At 42.4% G+C, this 23891-nt stretch overlaps 2 protein-coding genes across 3 annotated transcripts in view; both read left to right on the top strand.

The window, feature by feature from the left end:
• The first annotated feature begins 3458 nt into the window (after positions 1-3458).
• LOC125302478 (C-C chemokine receptor type 3-like) lies at positions 3459-4891 on the top strand. Of its 2 annotated transcripts, none has more exons than XM_048255686.1 (2): positions 3459-3529; positions 3618-4891. In XM_048255686.1, exon 2 carries the CDS (start codon positions 3638-3640, stop codon positions 4748-4750), a length of 1113 nt encoding a protein of 370 aa, XP_048111643.1. In that variant the 5' UTR covers positions 3459-3529; positions 3618-3637; the 3' UTR covers positions 4751-4891. The 2 variants fall into 2 exon arrangements, with proteins under 2 accessions (XP_048111643.1, XP_048111650.1); XM_048255693.1 differs by having other exon boundaries at positions 3465-3533.
• A 3743-nt stretch (positions 4892-8634) lies between these two features.
• Positions 8635-23891, top strand: part of hecw1b (HECT, C2 and WW domain containing E3 ubiquitin protein ligase 1b) — a 48151-nt gene continuing 32894 nt past the window's right edge. Inside the window, 4 exon segments of the mRNA XM_048257651.1 lie at positions 8635-8853; positions 17463-17790; positions 19811-19918; positions 23743-23837. Coding sequence (XP_048113608.1) covers positions 8824-8853; positions 17463-17790; positions 19811-19918; positions 23743-23837 — 561 coding nt within the window. The 5' untranslated portion in view covers positions 8635-8823.

Here is a 23891-nt window from a genome sequence, read left to right on the forward strand (position 1 = left end):
TTTTCAGTAACCCCAAACTATTATTTTCATCCCTTTTGGGAGGGTCTAAGTCTTATCTAGGGGGGTCGGACCCCCCCAATACCCCCCGTAATTTGAACCATGATAGCAAACTCCTTCTGTTGCAGATCTGTTCAGCCTGCCGCTCACGTCTGCTTAACACAGTTTCATTTTAAATGTGACGCGATATGCCAGGATTTGAAGTGTCAGGTCCTCTGTAGCTAATACCCACAGAGTAACATTAGTAACGGCAGCAATAAACTAGATGTACTGCATAGCGGTACAAAATAGGACCGCCTCTCAGTCCTGCATATCTTCATATATCTCTTCATCTCTTCGCAAAAATAAATCATGCTAGTCCATTTGTCTCCATTTCCTACTCCTGCAACTCATGTGCATGTAAATGAGTGTGTGCATATGTGAGTTTGCTTTTGTTTATAAGAGTGTGTGTGTGTGTGTGTCTCTGTGTGTGTGTGTCTGTGTGTGTGCATGTGCGTATGCGTGCCTGTGTTTGTGTGTTTATGTGTGTGTGTGCGTGTGTGTTTCCATGCGCAGTTGCGCACATGCGTATGCGTGCCTGTGTGTGTGTGTTTATGTGTCTGCATTCATGTGGGTGGGTGTTTGTGCATGTGTGTGTGTGTGTGTGTGTGTGTGTGTGTGTGTGTGTGTGTGTGTGTATGCTTGCCTGTCTGTATGTGTTTATGTGTGTGTGTGCTTGCCTGTCTGTATGTGTGCGACAGTGCGTCCGTGTGTGTGTGTGTGTGTGTGTGTGTGTATGTGTCAAAGTCAAAGTCAAAGTCTGCTTTATTGTCAATTTCTTCACATGCCAAGACATACAAAGAGATCGAAATTACGTTTCTCACTACCCCATGGTGGAGACAAGACATATTCTACCAATTTAAGTCCACAGACAAACATAACATTCAAGTAAACAATAGAAAAGTAAATAAGAAGGCCCATACAATGAAGAAATAAGAGCAGCAAAATTGGGTTGAAATTGTGCAATTGTGCATAGATCAATATAATAGTCAGGTGATTTTAGCGATTAGTGATTAGTGATTACTTCCTCCTCCTCGTGTGCGTGTGTGTGCATGTGCTTGTGTGCACGTGCGCGTGCATGTACTTTATGTGTGCAAATCACAAATGAGTGGGTATGGGTTAAGTTGATGTGGGCTCTTGAGACTAACATACCATAAATATTTTGTCATCTTGGGTGCAACGGTTCAGGTAGGGCTAGTTATTTAGGGGAGTGGCCACCAAGTTTCATGTTCCCTGGTGTTTTAGTAACCCGGGAATCACTGACCAAAATTGATGACGGTAATATATATATAAATATATATATATATATATATATATATATATTTTATATTTTAAATGACTTGTTGTCCTGATTCTTCCTGTGGATCTTAGTGGGCACTGAGGAAGCAATAATTTCATCGCTAGTTTTTCATGATTACTATTTCAATTGTTTCATATCAAAATTCACTACTTAATTATGTGTTTTATGTAGTTTGTTGAGGACTGGTTCGAACCGTCACATCCATAGCGATGAAACCTTCACATCCATAACGCCAGTTTTTCCTACATAATGCATTACGAAAATGACGCATAGTTTCAAAAACACACTTTTTGTGTTCATTCAAGTCTCCTTCATGCTACATATACCATAGTTTCGGCAGTTTGTAGAGTTTGTAGAAAACCTGTAATCTCTCACAAAAGTGTGTCCATTTCATGTCACATCCATAACGTTGATAAAATGCCTTGTATTCTTAGGATGAAATTGATTATATGAAATTTGAGGATTTCTCAGTATTCAGAGGACAGAGGTTACATTAAAAGTTATGCAAATTAATTCACTGATACTTCTAAGGCATTTTGTTTACCAATATGAGTCCAATTGTCACATCCATAACGCTGGAACTGCCCTGTATACCTATATAGAAAAAGGACTTTCTTAATTCTTCATACTTTTCACAGTAAAGAAGAAAGTCTTTCTCTATCTGTGTCTGGGTGTTTATATGTGTGTGTGTGGTGTGTGTGTGTGTGTGTGTGTGTGTGTGTGTGTGTGTGTGTGTGTTTGTGTTTAAATGTGTGTGTGTGCACTTGTGTGTTTGTGTGTGTGTGTGTGTGTGTGTGTGTGTGTGTGTGTGTGTGTGTGTGTGTGTGTGTGTGTGTGTGTGACTAGTAATGTTTAAGGAAGATGTTAACTGCCATGTTGCTTTTGGTACTGTACTTCATTCCAGTTTCATTTGAGCAAAAGACAACTAGAAGAATGATGAGCCTCAACTAGTTTCTCCTCAGCCAACCTTTTCCCTCCAACCTCATTGAAATAAAACTTCAGAGTTTTTGTTCTGAAACACCTCACCCACAGTTTGCTTCACCTGACATACACACAAACAATTGCATTCCAACCTGAAAATCAATATGTTCCACAAACTCATGCAACCCTTAAACTGGATGAAAAGCATAATGTTTAAAAGATACATCTCTACGTTTTTCATAATGATGTTAGTGATTTCAGATATACTGTACACATGAGAGGTGTCACATTCCTTTCATCATTTTGTTGAATTAAGCCCTAAACACCTTCAGAAGGCTCAACAGTGGTGTGTGGCGTCCCAGGCCCAACTACCACACTCATGACAGATTCTCTACCAATAGAAAAAAAAAATAATTATTCAGCCTTTCCTCTTCATCACAATGGTTGTTTATGATCCGATCAGCAACATTAACCACATAAACAGTGAGCCCTTGATGCAGGCACCCACAAATATGAAAACATTTTTCAGTCAATTCTCTTTGTTGCTGAAGGTGTTTAAGATCCGATCAGCAACATAACCAACAAAATGCAACCCTTGATGAGGACACCAACAAATACCAAGAAATACATTTAAATGCAATACATTTTAACAAAAACTAATGGTAATTTCTCGTTTTGTAAAACAGCTAAATCAATTGAGATTTATTTAGGCATTCAGCTCGTGCTCTCATCCAGAGTGAGACGTAGTTTTGTAACAGGAGGACTGAGGAACTTTTGGTCCTGAAGATTACAAACACAATTTGACTGAACTCTGAGTTCACAGAAATCACAGACCTCATCCTGCCTGCTTAGTTGCCAATGTCTTGTTCCTCTTGGGGACTTAAAGGAGATTTGCGACCATTTTTCACATAGATCTCTGTTTCGTGAGCTCACCGAGTACTGTTGGTACAAGAACAAAAATAAAAAAATATGTACTACCTCAAGCTGCTGCTGCCAACAGCTAGAGCGGCCAGGCAGCTACAGTGCTGCAGTACACTCTGGGGGCATCTTTAAATTCATGAAATCACAGACCTCACACTTCCGGCTTAGTTGCTAATCTCTTGTTCCTCTTGGGGACTAAAGAAACCGCCCTGTGAGACAGGATGACAGGATGTCACAGTCATATGTCACTGACACACAGCACTCCTCAGAGACACCAGAACTGAAAGCGACAGCACAGAGTGCACACATCATTGTGCCGCAGAGTCTGATTGTCATTGTCATCGTCATTGCGTAGGTACAAACAAAATGCTTTATTTTGTAAAATAAAAATCAACATAGTCTTTCAGTGTGTCAACCAATATTATTTATTTTTCAAAAGTTTACAGCTTTAAAACCACCATGGATTTGGATCAGTTGGAAGAGGACTACTGGTACTTTATGAACCTTAACTCAACTATGGAAAATGAGACCTATATAACAAATGGAGTGGTGCGTTATTGTCCAAAGGCTGGTGTTGTGAACTTTGGTGCCAAGTACCTCCCGCCGTTCTTCTACATCAACTTCATCATCAGCGTGCTGGGGAATGGCCTGGTCCTCTACATCATCTACAAGTATGAGAAGCTCAGCACCGTCACCAACATCTTCCTGCTCAATCTGGTCATCTCAGACCTGCTGTTTGCCTGCTGCCTCCCCTTCAACGCCGTCTACCACACCTCGGAGTGGATCTTCGGCCGGGCCATGTGCAAGCTGGTGGCCAGCCTGTTCTCTATTGGATTCTACAGCTCCATCCTCTTCCTCACGCTCATGACCTTTGACCGCTACCTGGCCGTGGTGCACGCCATCACCGCAGCAAAACAGAGACGGAAGGCTTACGCCATCAGCTCCTCTGTGGTGGTGTGGGTGGTCAGTTTGGCATCTAGCGTGAAAGAGCTGATCTTGCACGACACACTCACCGACATACAAAATGGCGAAATGTGTGAAAACCTTGTTTATGACCACGACACACTGACCAGGTGGCAGCTGTTTGGCTACTACCAACAGTTCTTTGTCTTCTTCCTGATCCCTGTAGCAATTGTGCTGTACTGCTACATGCGTATCACTATGAGGGTCCTCTCCACGCGCATGAGAGAGAAGTGCAGAGCGGTGAAGCTGATCTTTGTCATCGTGCTCACCTTCTTCATCTGCTGGACCCCCTACAACATCGTCATCCTCCTGAAGGCACTGGAGGAATCTTTCAGCACAGGGTGTCCATCAGATACCCTCGACTACGCTCACTTTATCACACGTAACCTGGCTTTCCTCTACTGCTGCATCAGTCCTCTCTTCTACACTTTTGTTGGGAAAAAGTTTCAGAATCACTTCAGGACAATGCTGGCCAGACACATACCTTGGCTGAAAGTCTCTGCGCCCACATCAGGAACCACAAGCCAAAGTGGCAAAACGACCTCTTGTAAGAACCCTAATATGTTGACTGATAAGACCTCAGTACAGCTGCTTCAATCAGTGTCTTGAAAACCACAACAACAGTATAGATTTCTAGATTTTATTATCTGCTTATAGCACATAGTAGGCTATTAGAATACAAGCACTGAGGCACTTTCTTGGAAATGGTGTCTCCTAAAATTTTTTTTTTTTGTTTGCAATTCATATGAATTTGGGTTGTTTTTAGCAATAAAGACACAAGCGCAAGCTGTGTTCTGTTGGTCATTTCTTTTTGTGTTTGTCTCTTTTCAAGATTAACAAAATTCATTTCACATACCTTAACCGTAAAATGTTGTTATCAGTGTCTGAATAATCTGAGTGTGACTGGGTAGATCTCTGTGTATGTAAGTCTAAATCTAACCTTTTATATGGATAAATTACGCTTTGGTTCAGAGCAAGTTAAAAAAAATCAATCAATATGCCAACCTAAACTTTTAGTTATTGTATCATGACTACACTTTATATCATTTGGTTGTAGTAAAATGATACTTGTTTGGCTCATAATCATGGCCTTTCATAATCATTGTATGTGATTATCAACTGCTCATGGTCTATTGGAAACAATGTAGGTCTAGCCTTTTTTGCCCCGCTACCTGCCCCGCTTCTAAATCTTTGAAACATAAGCTTCTAGTCTATAGACCCTTTCAACAAGGTAAACAAAAACAATTCTTGAACATTCTATTTGGGCCCCAATCTACTTCCTCTGCATTAAGATAACATATGGAATGTTAAAAAGGAAGTCTTGTGGGGACAACTATGATGCTGATAATGGAACTCTCTTGAAAGGGTCTATACCAGGCAAAGCGTGAGCTCGTAGCCATCTGCATTCGGTAGGCTATATATTTACCAGACCCATGGCTACACTGGACATGCAAATGTGTTCTGTGCCCTGAGCATATGCTTGCCTTTCTCTGTCTCTATATCTGCAGCGTTCTCTCTCTCCGATGAGATTTCTAGTCCGCGGATCAGCGAAGTTACAGGCTATGCCATGCTTCTGTCACACGTCTGATCATTTGCGGCACAAATGAATGGTAGACTATTATGGAACCGCTGGCCGAAAAAAACTAGTCAAAAAAAATATTTCTTAATTGTGTGTGATCAAATAAAGAGGCATAGCCTACAATTGGGGGGTAGTAATGTGAGCGCTCATTCAATGTCTATGCACGTCTGCGCAAGTGAAACTGAACCTAATAGACACCTTTCTCAACAACTTCTCTGTTCAATCAGCAGAATTGGCATTACGAACGTTCCACCGAACGTTTCCCTTGTCTACCCAGTTAAACTACCGAGGTGAAGTTAGTTTGATATTTGATATTCAGATATTCGACAGATATTCAATTTTTTTTTTAATGCAGCCGGTTTCACCCCGTGTTTGCAGACAATGTACAAACAGATGACCTGTCTACTTGCTCCCAGCCGACCTACTTAGGGACCGTCTATAAAGTACCTTCTGAATTACCTTCATAGTCTTTTTTGTCAATAGCTTTGACATTATGTGACCTAGTGACTCCAAACCAATGCAGAATAGTTATCCTTTATGAGACTCATCAGACTCATTGTTTGCCCCTAGTCCCTAGGTCACATGACTTGGGAGGTATTGGAAAAAAAGGAGACCATTCCTTATGGGAAATAATGTATTTTCTTTAAAATATTCATACAAAATACAGCGTGCATACAGTCGCTATAAAAAGAGGTGTGTCTGATGAGTCCCATATAAGATAACTATTCTGCATTGGTTTGGAGTCCCTAGGTCACATGACTTGGGAAAAAAAGGGTGGGAAATAATGTATTTTTCTTTAAAATATTCATATAAAAACAGTGTGCATACAGTGACTATAAAAAAGAGGTGTGTCTGATTCCCATATAGGATAACTAATGGGGAAAAGGTCAATGTATTTCTGTTTCTTATATGAAATAATGTATTTTCTTTAAAAATATTCATATAAAATACAGTGTGCATACAGTGACTATAAAAATAGGTGTGTCTGATGAGTCCCATATAGGATAACTATTCTGCATTGGTTTGGAATCACTAGGTCATATGGCTTGGGAGGTATTGAAAAAAGGAGTCTGTTTCTTATATGAAATAATGTATTTTCTTTAAAACAATTCATATAAAATACAGCGTGCATACAGTCGCTATAAAAATAGGTGTGTCTGATGAGTCCCATATAGGATAACTATTCTGCATTGGTTTGGAGTCACTAGGTCATATGGCTTGGGAGGTATTGAAAAAAAGGAGTCTGTTTCTTATGGGAAATAATGTATTTTCTTTAAAATATTCATATAAAATACAGTATGCATACAGTGACTATAAAAAGAGGTGTGTCTGATGAGTCCCATATAGGATAACTATTCTGCATTGGTTTGGAGTCACTAGGTCACATAATGTCAAAGCTATTGACAAAAAAGACTATGAAGGTAATTCAGAAGGTACTTTATAGACGGTCCCTAACTAGGTCGGCTGGGAGCAAGTAGACAGGTCATCTGTTTGTACATTGTCTGCAAACACGGGGTGAAACGGGCTATATTAAAAAAAAAATGAATATCTGTTGAATATCCGAATATCAAATATCAAACTAACTTCACCTCGGTCGTTAAACTTTAGGCTCTAGTGTTTTGCCGAATGATATTTTACTCAGCAGATCACCCTAGTAGATAACCAGAATTACAGTCTCTAGAATTGTAAGTCAGAATGGGCCACAGATGGTAAGCACAATTGCATTAGCTTACAACTATCTAGTCTAGTAAACCTAAAACTAGCTTAATTAAAATGCCACAGCCCATACTGATTTTTTTTATTAGAATATATATATTAAAAGAATAAATCATTATGCAAAAACTTTTACTTTTAATACTTAAAGTACATTTAAAAGCAGGTACTTTTTACTTAAGGAAAATATTTCTCTGGTCATTTGTACTTTTACTTAAGTACTGAGTTTCAGTACTTCCTCCACCACTGCTTTTTTCACACCCCAACACAATCTAAATATATCTTTGAATTTCTGCATCTTAGTGGCAAGATCTGTGGCAGAAATAGACTTGCTTTCTCAGAAACATTGTATGACTCATATTGATACTTTAAGGTGGAGGTGGTTGATACAAGCCAATGTCAATTCCTGCAACCATTGCTATTAGCCCATGAGAGGAAGGTAAGACTGTAAACATCACAGTAGTGCTTCAAATAACTCATGACATCTTGTACATGTACATACATTTATTCATTTAGGAGACACTTTTATCCAAAGCGACTTATATGTCAACTATTTTACAAGGACCAATGTCCCAGGAGCAACTCGGGGTTAGTGCCTTGCTGAAGGGCACAAAGGTAGTGGAAGTATGATGTTTAACAAACACTCTGAGGAAACCTACTGACATTCATGCAATATGAAGAAATAAAGAAATAAACACACTAAAGAAAGAAAGAAAGAAAGAATGCTTTGAGTGATTAGGAAGTGTGTCTGGTCCCACTTTCTTTTTGAACTCTCACTATGATGTTGAATCAAGTTCGATAACTCAACCAGTAGATGTCGCTCCCAACGAGTTATCTCTTCGATTACCCACATAACTTGGCCCTGTCGATTCGGTATTGGGATATTTATACGTCATATTTTTTTCTTTGAATATACATGGAAACAAGGCTCACTATATCTTTCATGTCACAAAATGATAGGCCTACAATATTGCAACGGGGGATTATCTTTTAACTCACTCCCACTCATGAGCCTGTAGGCCTACATTGTCGTATCCATCCGCAACCTTAGAGATTGAAATAATCAATTATTGCTGTATTGCTTGTAAGTTTCACTCACAGAATAGAGGTCAACGGGCGCTTGCTCAAGCTATACAACCGTGCATGCGCAAAGGGAAGACAACGGAGGGGCGGGTGGACCGGGAGCAGAAATCACACAGATTCCTCTCCCATTGGTAGCTGCCGTGCTGGTACCCAGGAACGAGGAAGGAGACTCGCATCCTTCAGCAAGCTAGTAACAGATCGTAAATGATGCTGGGGGATGGATATTGTGTGATAGCGAATACTTGGCCAGTATCAGTGCAACGTCGGAAAATATAGCCTCAGGGATTTGAGGGATCGCGCTTGGAGTATGATTCACCGTCAGGTCATACTGACCCAGGTGAGCGATTGATGTATGTTTTGTTTATCGACATACCCCGCTGCCATGTGAAGTCATGGGGGAAATCGGGATACGTTGTGTTAGTGGTAGATTACTACTCGCCATAATTCTGGCATTTAGGCAGTGTTGCTGTAGGCCTATTCTTGCCTTATTAGCATACAGCTGCTGCTGCTGCATGGCTAGGTCAAGTCAATCATCTGATCTAGGGAAAGGATGCTGGGATGTTGTGTCTTTGAGTCTCTCTTTTCTCTCTCTCTCTGTGTTTGTGTGTGGGCGCGCGTGCCTCCGTGTGCCCGTGCGTGCGCGCGCTCGCCAGGTGTGTGCGTGTGTGGCCAGCCAAAGCAGTAATCTTGTATCTAATGATGTCGATATAGAAAACATGGCCTCCTCATCGTGGTCCAGTTACATATTCTTCCAGAGTGAAATGATTGCTAGGCTGAATGCCCGATTCTCTTTTCGATCAATGTTTGTTTGGGGTATTAACACACGACTGTACCATGCTGGTTTTGACTTGGACTACGTGTAAAAGTAGGTAAATAGAAAAGGATGACTAAGCAGTATACTTACTATATATCTCGATGAAATTTGAGTCAATAACTGATATCAGCTCGCTGTTTGTTATAAAACCTTAAATGGGTGGTTGTAATGAAGAATGGTTTCATTTAATCAATATGAATTCTTCACTATTTTACTTAGTCTGCTGTCATCCATCTTGCTAAAAGCCACCTCCATCATATGCTACAATGTTGCCATGTTCTGAACGTGTGCATTTTACACCTCGGATGCGACGTGACAGTTCATTTAAACTTAACGAAGTTCGGCGAATTAATATACAAGTGTAATACGGCCAAAATATTAGATCTAGGCCTACTTCATAGGTGTGCAAATAACATACGGTTAATTCTAAATTACGTAGGTCAGGACAATGGGAAATTCAACCAAGCAGTGGAATAATATCCATTTAGTAAGATGTGCTGTCTGAATGCTCACATACTCATATCTGTTTGCCTGAGTAGATCAGCCTCAGCACCCCTTTAAGTCATTATACTACACTGGATATGATAGCTAAATTCAACAAGAATTAGTCAAAGCCAAAATAATTTTGACCAGTATCAGAGATTGTCCAGATTAGTATTGATCCACCTGCCTGTCACTGGGGCTTAGAGAAGCTACAGTAATATGTGGAGAAGGGCCCATCTGCCTATTGATCCCCTTCTATCGCCACCACCCTGAGGATTGGCTCCCCCATCCACACCCGCGGAGTGGACTCTTAGGTAGCCCAACATGAGGTAAAAAGCAGGATGATCAATAGATGCCCATCTGTATGGAACACCACACACTGAGTGTTTCTCAAGGCCATTCCCATGCAGTTTATTTTGCGTAAGTCAGCATTCTCCTCCTCTTCACCCCCCACCATCTAAACGTTTCTCTCCAGATTTTAAATATAATATATATATATATTTATTTTTTTAATTTAGTGAACTGTTCTGTAGCTGTCCATTCTGTGTGCGCACACAATGAATCTAATGGTCATGCACTGACCTGGCTCTGTTAAAGGAAAAAAAGCACAATTTCAGCCAATCAACACATTGCTTCAGGAACAAGGAACATGGGATATAATTTGATGTGTCAACCTCAGATATCAACAACCTTCCGCCAGAATCCCTGACGAGCATGGCTGTCAGTGTCAGAGTGGAAAGCTTTCTTACCAAGGCCGTTTGGATGGAGCAACTAGTCCCGCCACCTCTGGATGTGCTCTGATGTTAAAGAGTCATGATCCATCTCAGCCCAGCAGTCCAGGGAATGACAATCGACAGCTGAATGTCTGGGTGATTTGATAAAGCCTGGATAGATATCCCTGTTACACCACTTACATGGGCTTGCTGTGGCTAGTGGAATGGGTGGCTGAGGCCAATGAGGCAGAGGTTTCCCATGTCTCTGTGTGCCCTTCATCAGAAGAAGGGGAAGCACAGGAAATTAAATTAGAGTGGGATTCTGCTGTTGTTGTTGTCATCTCCTCAGCCTCATACTGACAGACACCAAAGAGAGCACTGGGCCAATTGGAATGGCTGACCTGCATAAGAGACCTATTCTTTTTTTCTTTCTCTTCCTTTTCTACCATTTTATTCCCCTGTCCTTAAAGCAACACCAAAGCACTTTTCCTCTGTCACACGCACGCTATTTGTTTTTCCAGCACCGGCTTTGTGAAATAACTGGCTTTGCGACATCAGAAGCAAATCAAATTTGTAGTTTCTTATATCTCATTCCGTCTAACTACAGATCCGCTACCCGATCTGGCAAACTTACATAGTGCGGTTATAGCGATAGAGGGCTGCGAAGCAAATGCAGAAGTGTCGTTCACCCTGTTACGAGTTGATGAACCACTGAAACAATTTTGGAAACATTATTTTTAGATACAAAAAAACTCTTTGGTCTTGCCTTAAATGGTACACATTTGAATTAGATCTGATTACATTGTTTATCCAGATTTTATTACTATATTTTAACTATATATTTTGTTCAGATTTTAGATTGCATATTATTTGCATTCAGCACAACATATGCAAAGCTGAGAGGAATTTGACATGTTCTGTGTTTGTATCCAATCCATACACAGCTGCAATCCACACAGGCTGATGATCAACACAGGCAGCCTAGATCACAGCTGGCAGGTCCTCTCTACTGTGCCTTATATCATGGCCAGATGTCCATCTCATCACCTGGTATCTCCAGGAAGAGCAGGCTTTATGTTAGCCACTATTGCCTGTATAGAAATAATATATATTTTTTAAATGGAATTGAATAAATCGACCTTAATAGAATTAAGCCTAATTTACTTGAATAGAATTGCAAGGTTGGAACGGAATTTAATTCAATTTTGTTGAATTTATCCAGGCTTTTCCAAATATTATAGATTGCATTGAACCTGACTTAATTACATTTCACTATACTGCAGTGACCTGAATGTAATAAAACTGGGCTAGTTTAATGAAGACCTGTGCAAGGCAGCTTCCAGGCGAGGAGTGCTGCTATGCTCTGGCGGCATCGCGGGTGCAGGCGAATCTTCTGAGTGGGCCAGGCCTGAAGAGAGCGTGAGTGGGAGTGGGGCTAAAAATGCTGAGGCTGCCTCCCAGCAGTGTAAAAAATGCATGGAGTCATAAGTCATCCAGCCGGAGAGGAGAGCAGGGAGCGGGGACGCCACTGAGACGGTCGTGGGATGGCCGAGCACTGAGCCCTCCTCATGTGATGTCAGGTTTATGCAGCACGGAGGGGAGATAAAGACAAAGAAAATAGTGAGTATGTGACAGAGGCTTTCACTTTTACGTTTCCTTTATTGCCAGTAAAATAGAAAAGACTAAAACAAGACAATAAAAACACAAATGAAAAAAGAAGAAAAAACACCAAAAGCCAAACAGAAAAAGCAACATTGCTCAGAGTCAGTGATTCATATCAAGCTGTAGCACACTCTCTTTATTCACCTTGAAAAGGCATAGTTCAATCCACCACATTAACTGTGTCACTAAGGACACCTCTCTGTCTTAACTGTTGTTAAAGACACCTCTCTGTTGTTCCAAACCCTTCCATCCTATTTCTTCATATCTGCTTGATCAAAAAGCTTTATATAAAAATAGAAAGAATAACATTTTGGACCAAAAATAAACGGTTTCCAGGAAAAACGGTCCCTTAGGGCCTGTCCACACGGAGACGCTTTTTAGGTTAAATGCAGAGGTTTTGCTTCGTCTTGGCCGAGCGTCCAAACGAATCCTGTAAACGCACTGCCCGAAACCGCACTTTTTTGAAACCTGGTCCCAGAGTGGAAAAATCTGAAACCGTAGCCCGTTTGAATTCGTTTAGATAGCGAAACCGCACATCCTGCTTGCGTATTGATGATGTCATCGCCACACCTCAGCTGCCATGGACTTGCACTTATAGTATTGCCTAACAATACTAGTTTTCATACATGACATTACCTACGATTACACTCCGTAAGATAAATATCACAACTGGTGCTGCGCAGCTTATGACTTGGTGGACTGAACACTGTTTTTCCCAGTGTTTTTTATGCATTGCTACTGTCAGTGACGCGAGAGAACTTAAGTTATTAAGAAAGTGCGGTGTAAGTTTAGGCTACATTAATTTGTGCGTAGTGCCAGTGTCATTCATTTATTTTACATGTCTTACAACATATATACATGCACTCACAGTCGAGTGAAATCAGATATAAGCATACAAAGACGCTTAGAACTCACATTAAGCCGATGGTAGCACGCTGAATGCAAATGCGCGATTTGATGCAGTTCACCATCAGTCCACACAAACAATTCTGGTTTCCTTGCACTAGCCATTTCGTCATAGCCTATTCTGTCTGTTTGTAAAGCGCAAGTTTTGGTCAATTTCTGTAAAGAAACAGTGCCACCTATAGGCCTGGGGTATGAAGTAACGTATTGAGTTGTGTTGAGATGGATCCGTTTGGACGCAAATATTCTTGATACAGTTCCAGGGAAGACGGAGGAAAAAAAGATCGGTTTGGTACGTGTGGACTAGGCCTTAGTCTCCCCCACCATTCTTTAGTATGACAAGAATCCTGTCACTCCTGACCATCCAGCCAACAAATCAGTGTGTCAGTGTCTTCATTTGCAATTCGTACACCACCTTGACTCCTTCACACCAAATAGAGCTTGGGAGTTCCTGAACTACACATACAACTCATAGATAGTGCTTTCTTGCTGATGCTGGGAAGAGAGAGAAAATAGAAGGAAGAGAAGAAAGAGATAGTTAGATGAAGTGCTAGCATGCGCTAATTTGAACACTGAGCTAACTGATTTTCTTTGTTGAGGACAGCAGTGCAGTTAGTCCAGTCCATCTCAAACCTCAGGCGGTGAAGGAGAGGACAGGAAGGAGCTTATCTCCTCAGTAACATGAGTGCATTAAGTTTCCTCCTTTCTTGCCCCTGCATGCATATCGCTGGGCGTCAGTGAGGGCCCTAAGCCAAGCCATTTCATTCTGATTGATTGCCCAGGGGGAGCTGAGCTGAGACAGGGAGAAGAGGAGACTACCGTTCCATGCTGCGTTGCTATTTAATCTAATGTTCTGACAGGTTTTATATGGTTATAATTCACTTAGTCAGCGAGAGAAGATGATGATATTGGCACATAGTCAAGTGATAGCCGGAGCGTCGTCTGCAACCCACAGGCCCTCCCTCTCCATGAAGCAGCTGACCGAGAAAGATCTAGCCCTGATCTGGATTGGGTCTGGCACTGCTCCGCCCCTGATTTGGCCCAGATCTAGCCTGGATGTGGCCTGGATTTTGGCTGTGTCTCTTATATTTTATCTGTGTCTCTTTATTGACTGCTTTGGCTCAGATAAGGAAAGGCTTCAGGGTTCCTTACCCATTGAATGTTTGGGGTAATACCACTTTGTAATGCTCCATAAAGCAACAAGAATGTGCCTATCAAGCAGACATGCAGGAGGTATGATATCCACTTTCAGCCAGATCCATTCTACAGTTCTATTTCAGCATCTATGTAGCTCAGGTGGGGGCGGGTGGTGGTCGAGGGGGACCTTGTCATACACACGCCCAGATCTCCCATATCCATTCCAGATCAGACATTACCTCTTAACTGCCCACAACTCTAATCTGAAGGCCTGCATTTTCACTTTCCGTGCCTCCTCTTGCTAATATCAGAGAACTTTTAGGCAAACTCTCATGACCTTAGATTAAAACAAAGACTGGGTGAGCTCCAGAACTGGGCACAGTGATAAAGGATTACCCCCATTATTTATACAACGGCTACAAGTACACTGATGTTGTGTTTGTGCACAAGGCGTTTTGTAATGTTTTTTTTATTTTCAGATGCAGGTTAATCTTAATGTTGGTGAAATTAGACTGTAACACGTTGTAAGCAAAGCTTCTAAAACAGTGTTTTATATATGGTTAATGTATGATTTATGTGTGGAGTGAATTCAAGAGAATTAGATTATGTATTGTCAGTAACAAACAAAGCCAAGATGCTATTTATTTTATTTGGGGTGGGGTGGGGGTAGCGTCAGAGTGACTGCCACCCCTGTAATTGCTCGAACAACTGCAACTGACCCTCCGCTGTTCTCCGCAAGTGCTGGTCAAGTCAGTGCTGGGAGTAAGTGTGTGTGTGTGTGTGTGTGTGTGTGTGTGTGTGTGTGTGTGTGTGTGTGTGTGTGTGTGTGTGTGTTCTAATCATGTGAAGTCAAGAGTGTTGCATGTATCTCCCAAGAGCTAACCTTACACCATCTCACCTTATCAGAATCTTCGGCCCACTTGCTGTGCCTACCCATGATGCATTGCCCCGGTAGAGCCCTGCCTACGCTCTGAGTGGGCGCTTCCGTGCTGTAGGTACTATTGCAAGTATCTCTGTTTTTCTGTAATGAGATGAAAGAGTCCACCAAACCCAAACTCCCCTCCCGCCACACACACTCTCCCTCTCTCCTTTCCTCTCCGCTGCTCTCTGCACGTCGCTGCCTTGCCTTGGTGTGATCCATGCTTGTTTTTCTCATTTCCATGTTGGCTCAGATTCCTGGTTGCAGTTATGACCTGGAATAAACTCAGGGACGCCCAAGGACATACATACACACACACACACACACACACACACACACCCTCTGTGTATTGGCCTCTGAGAGTGGAGTGGGCCAGTGATACCATTGATCCATTGGACAGCCCTGAAGAATCATGTGTATTGTAGCTCAGCTCATTTTGCTCAGCGCATCATTGTGTGTAGAGTATAGCCTTGGATGGTGTGGGAACACTGAAAGCTGTGCTCGGTAGTGTATTTAACGGTATAAAGGTCTTTGTGTAATCAAACCATTATGCCTCAAGTGCCTGACAAAGGATTGGTGCATGTGATTATTTGCATTTCTCTTGTTGTCTTTGCTGACTCACAAACTGCAGTATGTGTACTGCTGAAATAAGGAAGTAAGTACATTGTGGCCCACGGAGATATAAAATCATCACAAGATGGTTTGTGTGTATGTGTGTGCGATATTCAGCTTGAAGAATATAGAGGAAAGGGAAAAAAGAGGGAAGGGGGAGTGAGTTTATATCTCTCTTTCTCTTCCTCTTATTTATTTTTTCCAACTCTCTTTCACTCCCCCCCTCCTCCTTTTTTTTTACTTCCTCCACTCCCTCCCCACCCCTCACCTCCAGCATTTAAAAAGAGCGGAGCTGCCAGAGGGGATTGCTCCCAGAGGGCATGTCGTTACCATAATGCCCCACACGCCATGCAGCCACATCACACACACACACACCTCACACAACACACCTGGCACTGCCCACATACCACACACAGCACAGCACAACACAGCACGTATACCCGACACAGCACAGCACACACAACACAACACAGCACAGCAGAGCACACCTGACAGCACAGCAAAAGGCAGAGCGGTAGAGCCTGCCGCTTGGGCACCATGACTTTGACGTTAGCGACACCATTGATGCACACCCTCTACAGTACGAGGCCCCCCGCGGGAGGGAGATCGACTTCCTGATACAGGAGGTATAGAAGAATGCTGCATCTCTGAGGAGGAGAGTGAGAATTCTAGACTTTCAGCACACAGGAAACAGGTGTGAGTATTGAGAGGAAGTAGCTTGAATCACAGATGTGTGTTGTCATAGGGTATTATACTTTGTGATGATATGGTTTGTTGCCTTAGTCCCCGAAGGGACAGCTTTGAATCAGCAGAGAAAAGTATGAATATCTGTAATTGGTATGTGATGATTCTTTCATTGCCTTCATGTGCAACCAGAAGTTCTACACTAGAGTGTGCAACATGGTGCTCTTTGATCATTGTAACTATGGCAGATATAAAATCACATGGAATCATGTGGTCATCTGTCAAAGCTGGATTTCTGTCCACATTGTCCTCTCCCAATAAGATTAATACTTCATCTTCATCTTACAGACAGTCCTACTTTGCTTGCTCCCCAAAGTGAAAGAAAACCTGCTATGCATCCGAATAGAGTTTTTTTCACAACGAAATGTGTTTTCTGTTAATTCCACCACTTGTTACAGTAGATCCACTGCTTTATCGAATATTGAACCCTGAAAACCCCATTGCCTTTCGCTCACACATTGTTTCCTAACTGTGAATGATAATGAATGAGTTGCAGATCTATTGACTCTGCTTGTGTCTGGATCTGAAAGCCTGTCCTCACGTATCTCACAGTAAGATGGCACTTGCATCTTACAGAGAGATTTACCGTGCATGCTGCCCAATGCAATTAAAAAAAAAACATTCTTGTAGACCTATGCACTGTAAACCATGTCTTTCTACCTTATGTCAAATAGTTGGTGTGTTCATGTTAATTCCCCCTTACTGTGCATAAACCAGTCATCAATTTAACCAGTTGCTGTTCATTAAGTGAGCAGAGTTGTATAACTTTAGAACGTTGTGAAATAGTTGCACCTGCTGTACATGTAGGTATGTATACCTGTATCAAGTGTGAAGTGTTACTCCCCCCACCAAAGTTTCGTTAAGCACTGCAGAGTTTATCTGGCGCTTCACAAGCTGAAAGATCATGACCCATGTCTATGGCTGTTGAGTCACACCCTGTTTTTTGTTTTCACGGCCAGAACTTGTACCAGAACCGGATTCTCGGGCTGGCCGTCATGGCCTCCCCGTCTCGCGTCTCCCAGAATCGCCGGCGTTCCAAGGACCCGATCCGGCACAGCTTCAATCCGGAGCAGTTCCCCAACGTGGACTTCCAGAATGGCGTTCCCGAGGACCTGGCCGGCCTGCCGCGCTCCACCAGCGACACGGACCTGGTGACCTCGCACAGCCGCTCCACCCTGGCCGTCAGCACCGCCCAGTACACTATTGGCCAGTCACAGGACATCACCCTCAGCTGGGACATTAAAGAGGAGGTGGACGCTGGGGACTGGATTGGGATGTACCTCATCGGTATGTAGTGGTATTAGCAATGTTTAGGTATTCATTATAATGTTTAGCTTCATATTCAGTCTGCTTGAGTGTTGAGGCAGTTGACGTCTTATATCTTATATTGATATCTTATGAATGTTTATACGTATCATACTGTATTTACACAGGAAGAGGTATCTAATTGCTAAGTAGAGTGTTGGTGTTGCTGAGTGTTTAGAGGGGGGTTGGGTAAGAACCAAGAATGGGACTAGATCAAGAAGTAGTGATTATAGGGTAGAAGCTAGGAGGTCAGGATAGCAGAGATGGCTGGGTAATCTTGTAATGACAGTGAGACTGCATCAGAAACAAACTGGTCTTATACAATTTTTAAAGACGAATATCAAGGTAGCATGTAAGCAGTGTGGCCATGATTGTGTGTGTAAATGACACATTGAGCTTGTCTCCCCACTTTTACCCTTTGCACATCACATACCATTCTATTACTCTGCTGAGCCGGCCTCAAGGTGATTGGCGCCGCCTCTGAGCGGGGTCCTCTACTCTACAGAGGGAGTTTTCCTCACCACTGTCTCCTTGTGCTTACTTTTAGGGGCTCAGGCCTTGGGCTCTGCATATCACTCTATTAAGGGCACTGTATAGATGAACGAAACTGAATAGACTAAGACTGGATTGCCACATTGTGGCACAGTATCCTGACGCGCTAGGTTATGGAACAGAATCGCCATGGTGATGAGCATGAAGCTGTGAACAGAACGAGTGTGGGAGTGAGAGATAAGATCCAGTGAGATTCACAGAAACCCTCAGAAATGAACATGCAAACACAGATAAAGTGATTTGGAGTGCAGTGACTGGGGGTGGGAGAGACAGAGAGACAGCAATCAGTATGGGTGATTGTCTAAAGAGAGAGAGACAAAGAAAGAGAGAGAAGAAGTGAAGGAAAACACAAACAGGAAAACTCGAGTGAAACAGAGTGGATGGGAGCGGGAAGTCTCTGTAGGGCCAGGGAAGAGAGAGAGAAGGACAGAGAGAGTAAAAGAGAGAGAAGGAGGGGAGAGGAGAGTGGGAACTAAATGGACAAAAAAGGGAAAAACAATGGGAGAGAGAGGATGGGCTGTAACAGGGAAAGAGGGATAGACCTCTCTTGGGGGCAGCCGTGGCCTTTGGGGGCAGCCGTGGCCTACTGGTTAGCACTTCGGCCCTGTAACCGGAGGGTTGCCGGTTCGAACCCCGACCAGTAGGAAGCGGCTGAAGTGTCCTTGAGCAAGGCACCTAACCCCTCACTGCTCCCCGAGCACCGCTGTTGATGCAGGCAGCTCACTGCGCCGGGATTAGTGTGTGCTTCACCTCACTGTGTGTACACTGTGTGCTGTTTGTGTTTCACTAATTCACCGATTGGGATAAATGCAGAGACCAAATTTCCCTCACGGGATCAAAAGAGTATATATACTTATACTATACTTATACTAGAATGAGCAAGGGAGAAAGAGAGACAGAGGGTATGAGGGTAGGGGGAAGATGAAAAAAGACTAGTCAGAGACAGGCAGTCATAGAGGTGTGTGTGTGTGAAGACAGACGATATAAGGGGGGTGTGTGCAGTGTACACAGAAGAGCACAGGGGAGGAGCACCTCAACATGAGGGGAAGGTGAGGGGTGTGTGTGTAGACATGAAAAGGGACTGTGAAGCTGTCTGCCTCAATCTGTTCTCCTTGATCATCTCTTCCTCTCCAAACCTGCCCTCTCTCACACACTCCCTGGTACACCGCGCTCATCAAAAATACACACACACACACACACACGCTGAGACACCTACACCCACATGTAGGCTCACAAGAAAGCATACAATGTGTTATGCACACAAACACAGGTGCATATTACACATAGACATACCTACACATGCATTAAGAGAAACACCAGATGCACAGATGATCTCTCTCTCTCTTTCTCTCAGACACAACAGTCTGTAATTGCTACGTATGTAAGATACATAGATTTTTTTTATGTAAATGATAAATTCCAATGCATTTCCATTTTGTTCCTGTTTCAGATGAAGTTCTTTCGGAGAACTTTCTGGACTACAAGAACCGTGGTGTGAACGGCTCCCACAAAGGCCAAATAGTGTGGAAGATTGAGGCCAGCTCGTATTTTGTGGAGCGTAAGTACTTCTCTTCAAGCATCTTCTACCTACAGGATGTGCCACCCTAGCCTGGCTCTGCCCTCCTACGTACTTCCGCTCAATTTTAATTTCCCTTCAGTACGTCGTCTGGGTCTGCTCATTCGCGGCTTTTCTCCCGGACAATCTTTACCTGTCCAATCAGTGTGGCTGAAAAGGATGACGATGAGGTCGTGCGAAGACGAAACCTAAACTTATTGTGATAAACAGAAGTAGCAAAGCCTGCAAACATCAAATAATGCAGTTGGAAAAATGCAGATTATGCATTATTATGCATTATTTTCAGCAAAGTAGACCCACATGCATTGTTTCCTGACTGTTGATGCTGTTTATTGTCAGTTTAGGCGAAGTAGGAAGCAACCAATCTCTGATCAGGCTGGACCAATGATTTCAAAGTTACCGGTAGTGCCGTCACGATGCAAGTGTTGCAAACGTTTCCCTATCGAGAACTACCAGACTCTGTACAAATGAAATGTACGTACGAGAGTCTGGATATTTCCAGGCTGGTGTCACCAAAGGCCAAAGAAGACACACACGGAAAGAACCGTAAACTGGCCAAATATAGCTCCATCATGGCAAAGTGGTTCTGCTCTGATCTGAACTTATGGAACCTCCATGCTGTGTTATGTGCTGTAGGTTGGGTTCACGCTTAGCTCATTAGCTGTAAATAGTGTGAAAGGAAATTGACAGGTCTTAGATAGGGTTCCTATTAACAGGAGTCCTAGAAATTAATGACACAGATGAATTTACTTTTGAGCACCCAGACACCCTTTGCACATTTCAAAAAGGAACTAACATGATATTTGTTTACTTAGTGTTTGTGTGGTGATAAACTTGTTCCTGTTGCTGCCAGTAACCTATTCTCAGTGTCAGAGCAGCTTGGCTGCGGTCAGAGGAAAAAGGAGAAGTGAAAGAATGTCGCTGTCCCTCCTCCATCTCCTCCTTACCCTCCTACTCCCCTCTTGCACCCGTCCCTCACTTTAATTCTCATTCTCTTCTATCTCATCTCCCCCTCCCATCTTCTCCTCTTCCTCCTCCACTTACCTACTTCGGTATCCTCCTCTTCTTCTTCCTCTTCCTACTTCTGTATCCTCCTCTTTGTCCTCCTCTTCCTCCTCCCTCATTTCATCCTAATCGTCTCTGTGATTTCTGCTTTGTTGCAGTGGTGGGTGCTGCAGTTACTCTTTTTCTCTCTCTCTCTCACACACACACACACACACACACAAACACACACAGACAAACACTGACACACATAGACACACACACTGCAGCCCACTCAGGGACAGACTTGGCAAATCCTGGGTCGGATCAGGGCCATTTCAAAACCAGATCAGGGCCAGATCTATTTCAAATTATTGCTGTTTGGTACAGTTGTGGTTAGGAGCTTCTAGAGCAGGAGTCTCAAACTCAAATGAGCTGGGGGCCAATTCTGCCAACGTCATCTGATTGGAGGGCCGGCTATTTCTGAAAATGCAATGTTCTTTTTTTCAAATACCACACAAAACTGCAAACAGAAAGTGCAAGTGTTTTTATCTAGTTTTAGACACCTGTGCTAGCAACCTTAGCTTATAAATAAAATAATGATAAAATAAATATTAATACAAATTATAAAACAAATGAAAAGCATAAAAACAGGTATGTGTGTGTTTCACACCAAATAAAAATATTTTCCTCTCATAACTTTTTTAAACCTGGCAAACTATAGGCGTCAGGTTTAAGAAAGCAACACCATTGGATTTTTATATCAAAATTTCAAAAGGCCATGGCTTGAAAGTGGTCAGAGATAAAGTCCTACTGTAAATGTAAAAATCTTTGAGTGAAACAAAAGTTTATGAAGGGGGTAAATTTACCCATCTAATTTGCCACTGGATGGCAAGCACCTCAAATTATGCACCTTTCAGTAAATACTGGATGAACATATTTGAGCAGGTTTACTTTCCTTTATTGATATTACCCACATAACAAATTAACAGGAAAACACCTACGATGTATACCAACACCTAAGATGTATATGGTTTCTAAACCACAAGGCCTACAATAAAGTATTCTGGTCAAATCAGTTTCTATCGCGGGTAATCTGAGTATCCAGAAGTTCGCATCATATTGCAGGTTACTTTGAAGTTTAGAGTCCTATTTCTACTAGCCCTGCTGTCTGTACCACGTCCATTACGGACACTATCATCCACGATTACCACTGCAACCTCCAAGCTATGTTAGGCAGAGGGTCGAAATAAGCATGGTATGCTTAGTGGACACCGTCATTATACAACAGGCAGCACCTCCATTCAATAGACAATCATAATCTCCAAAAGGATATTCTCCTTCAGATTTAAAATAGGTGAATAACATAGCCTACCTAAGACTTCATCACACGTGAAACGTTTTTTTCAACATTTGGTGTAGGCCTATTTCTGCTTAATTTCTGCTTCAATTTATGCAACACTATGGCCTGCATCGCTTCGATGTCATTACAAATGCACGTCTTTGTGTTTCTCGCTAATACAAGTATTTCCTGAAAACTTTTTGCGTTTGATTTTGAGTTTGAATGAAGCTCTGGATGTCTAGCACATAGTGGAGCAGAGTACAAATGAGATTTGTGACCGTACTTGGAACTATCGTCTATTTTAATCAGTATCGTTGTTTGTCACAATTAAAAAGTCTCAAGGGCCGGATTACATTATTATTTTGACATACGTCGCGGGCCGGGTGTTTGAGACCCCTGTTCTAGAGACTGCTTCAGAAGTTTAGGGGCTCTTCATGGGTGGCCCCTCTGGTCAGATGCCACATGGGGAATTCCAGCTTGAGGGTCATTCTTTACAAAACCCATTGTCAATGGCAATGGTCATTACTACTGCAGCTTTCAGCTGTCACTATCAAGAAATAACACTACTTTCAGCTGTCACTATCAAGAAATATCGATGTCCCATTAGACCAAAATAGCAACTCAGGAAAAAAAGCTCAACTAACACATATAATTCAAATCATATTAGCTTTGGGATTATTTCAGGAGCCCCATTGGCTCCATGTGTTGCAACCGTTTTTCATCATGTAATATTATTTGGGTCATCTGAGCTCCAAATGCATTTAAGTGCGTTAATGGCCATTTGTGGGTTGGCTAAAGTGGTGGTTTCTAGCTCCATTAACACTGTTATGCAACTCTTATCAGGGTTACTCTGTTGAGATTATGTGTAATATTATGTCATTTCTCTTCTCTCAAGATGATGGTGGACACATGGTGAAATCATATATCTTAAGTGCATGTGTATCTGAATCTGTACTCAGTGTCTGTACTTATCACTGGTTCCAGAACAGCTTTGCCTGATACTGTCTCTTTAGTCCTCCCTGGTTCTAGAACAGCTCTATCTAATTCAGTCTCTTTATTTTCGCTCTCTTCAGTTCTCTTCATCTAGGGACCACAGATACAAATTAGCTAACTAGCTAATTCTGGTATAGAACTAGTTCTGTACATGGTCCCTGTCAACTAAACTAAACTAAACTAGAACAGTCCTAGCTAATACAGTGTCATTAGTACTTGCTGATTCTAGAAGAGTCCAAGGCCATACAGCGGCCTGAACCTCGCAGCCTCGCACTGACTCCTAAACAGATTATCCTGTTTGGTGCCACATTGTATCATTGTTTAATTGTTTACCTGCTTGTCAGGAGTGCTTAACAGTACCGTAGTTGTCTGCACAGACATTAGGTCACAGGCTAATGGATTTGACCCTAATCTTTGCTCTTTCTCTCTCTTTCTCTCTCTCTCTCACTCCTGCTGTCTCTACTTCCTTGGTGTGGCGTGGACCAATCAGCGGAGACTAAGATCTGCTTTAAGTATTACCATGGAGTGAGCGGTGCCCTGAGAGCCACCACCCCCAGTGTGACAGTGAAAAACCCTTCTGCACCGGTAGGTGTGTGTGTGAGTGTGTGTTTGTATGCGTTTGTGTGTGTGTGTGTGTGT

The sequence above is a fragment of the Alosa alosa genome, chromosome 1, assembly GCF_017589495.1.
Source record: "Alosa alosa isolate M-15738 ecotype Scorff River chromosome 1, AALO_Geno_1.1, whole genome shotgun sequence".
NCBI lineage: Eukaryota > Metazoa > Chordata > Actinopteri > Clupeiformes > Clupeidae > Alosa > Alosa alosa.

What these genes read in the sequence shown, in the direction of transcription:
- LOC125302478 (XM_048255686.1), top strand. Translation starts at nt 3,638, where the DNA reads ATGGATTTGGATCAGTTGGAAGAGGACTACTGGTACTTTATGAACCTT.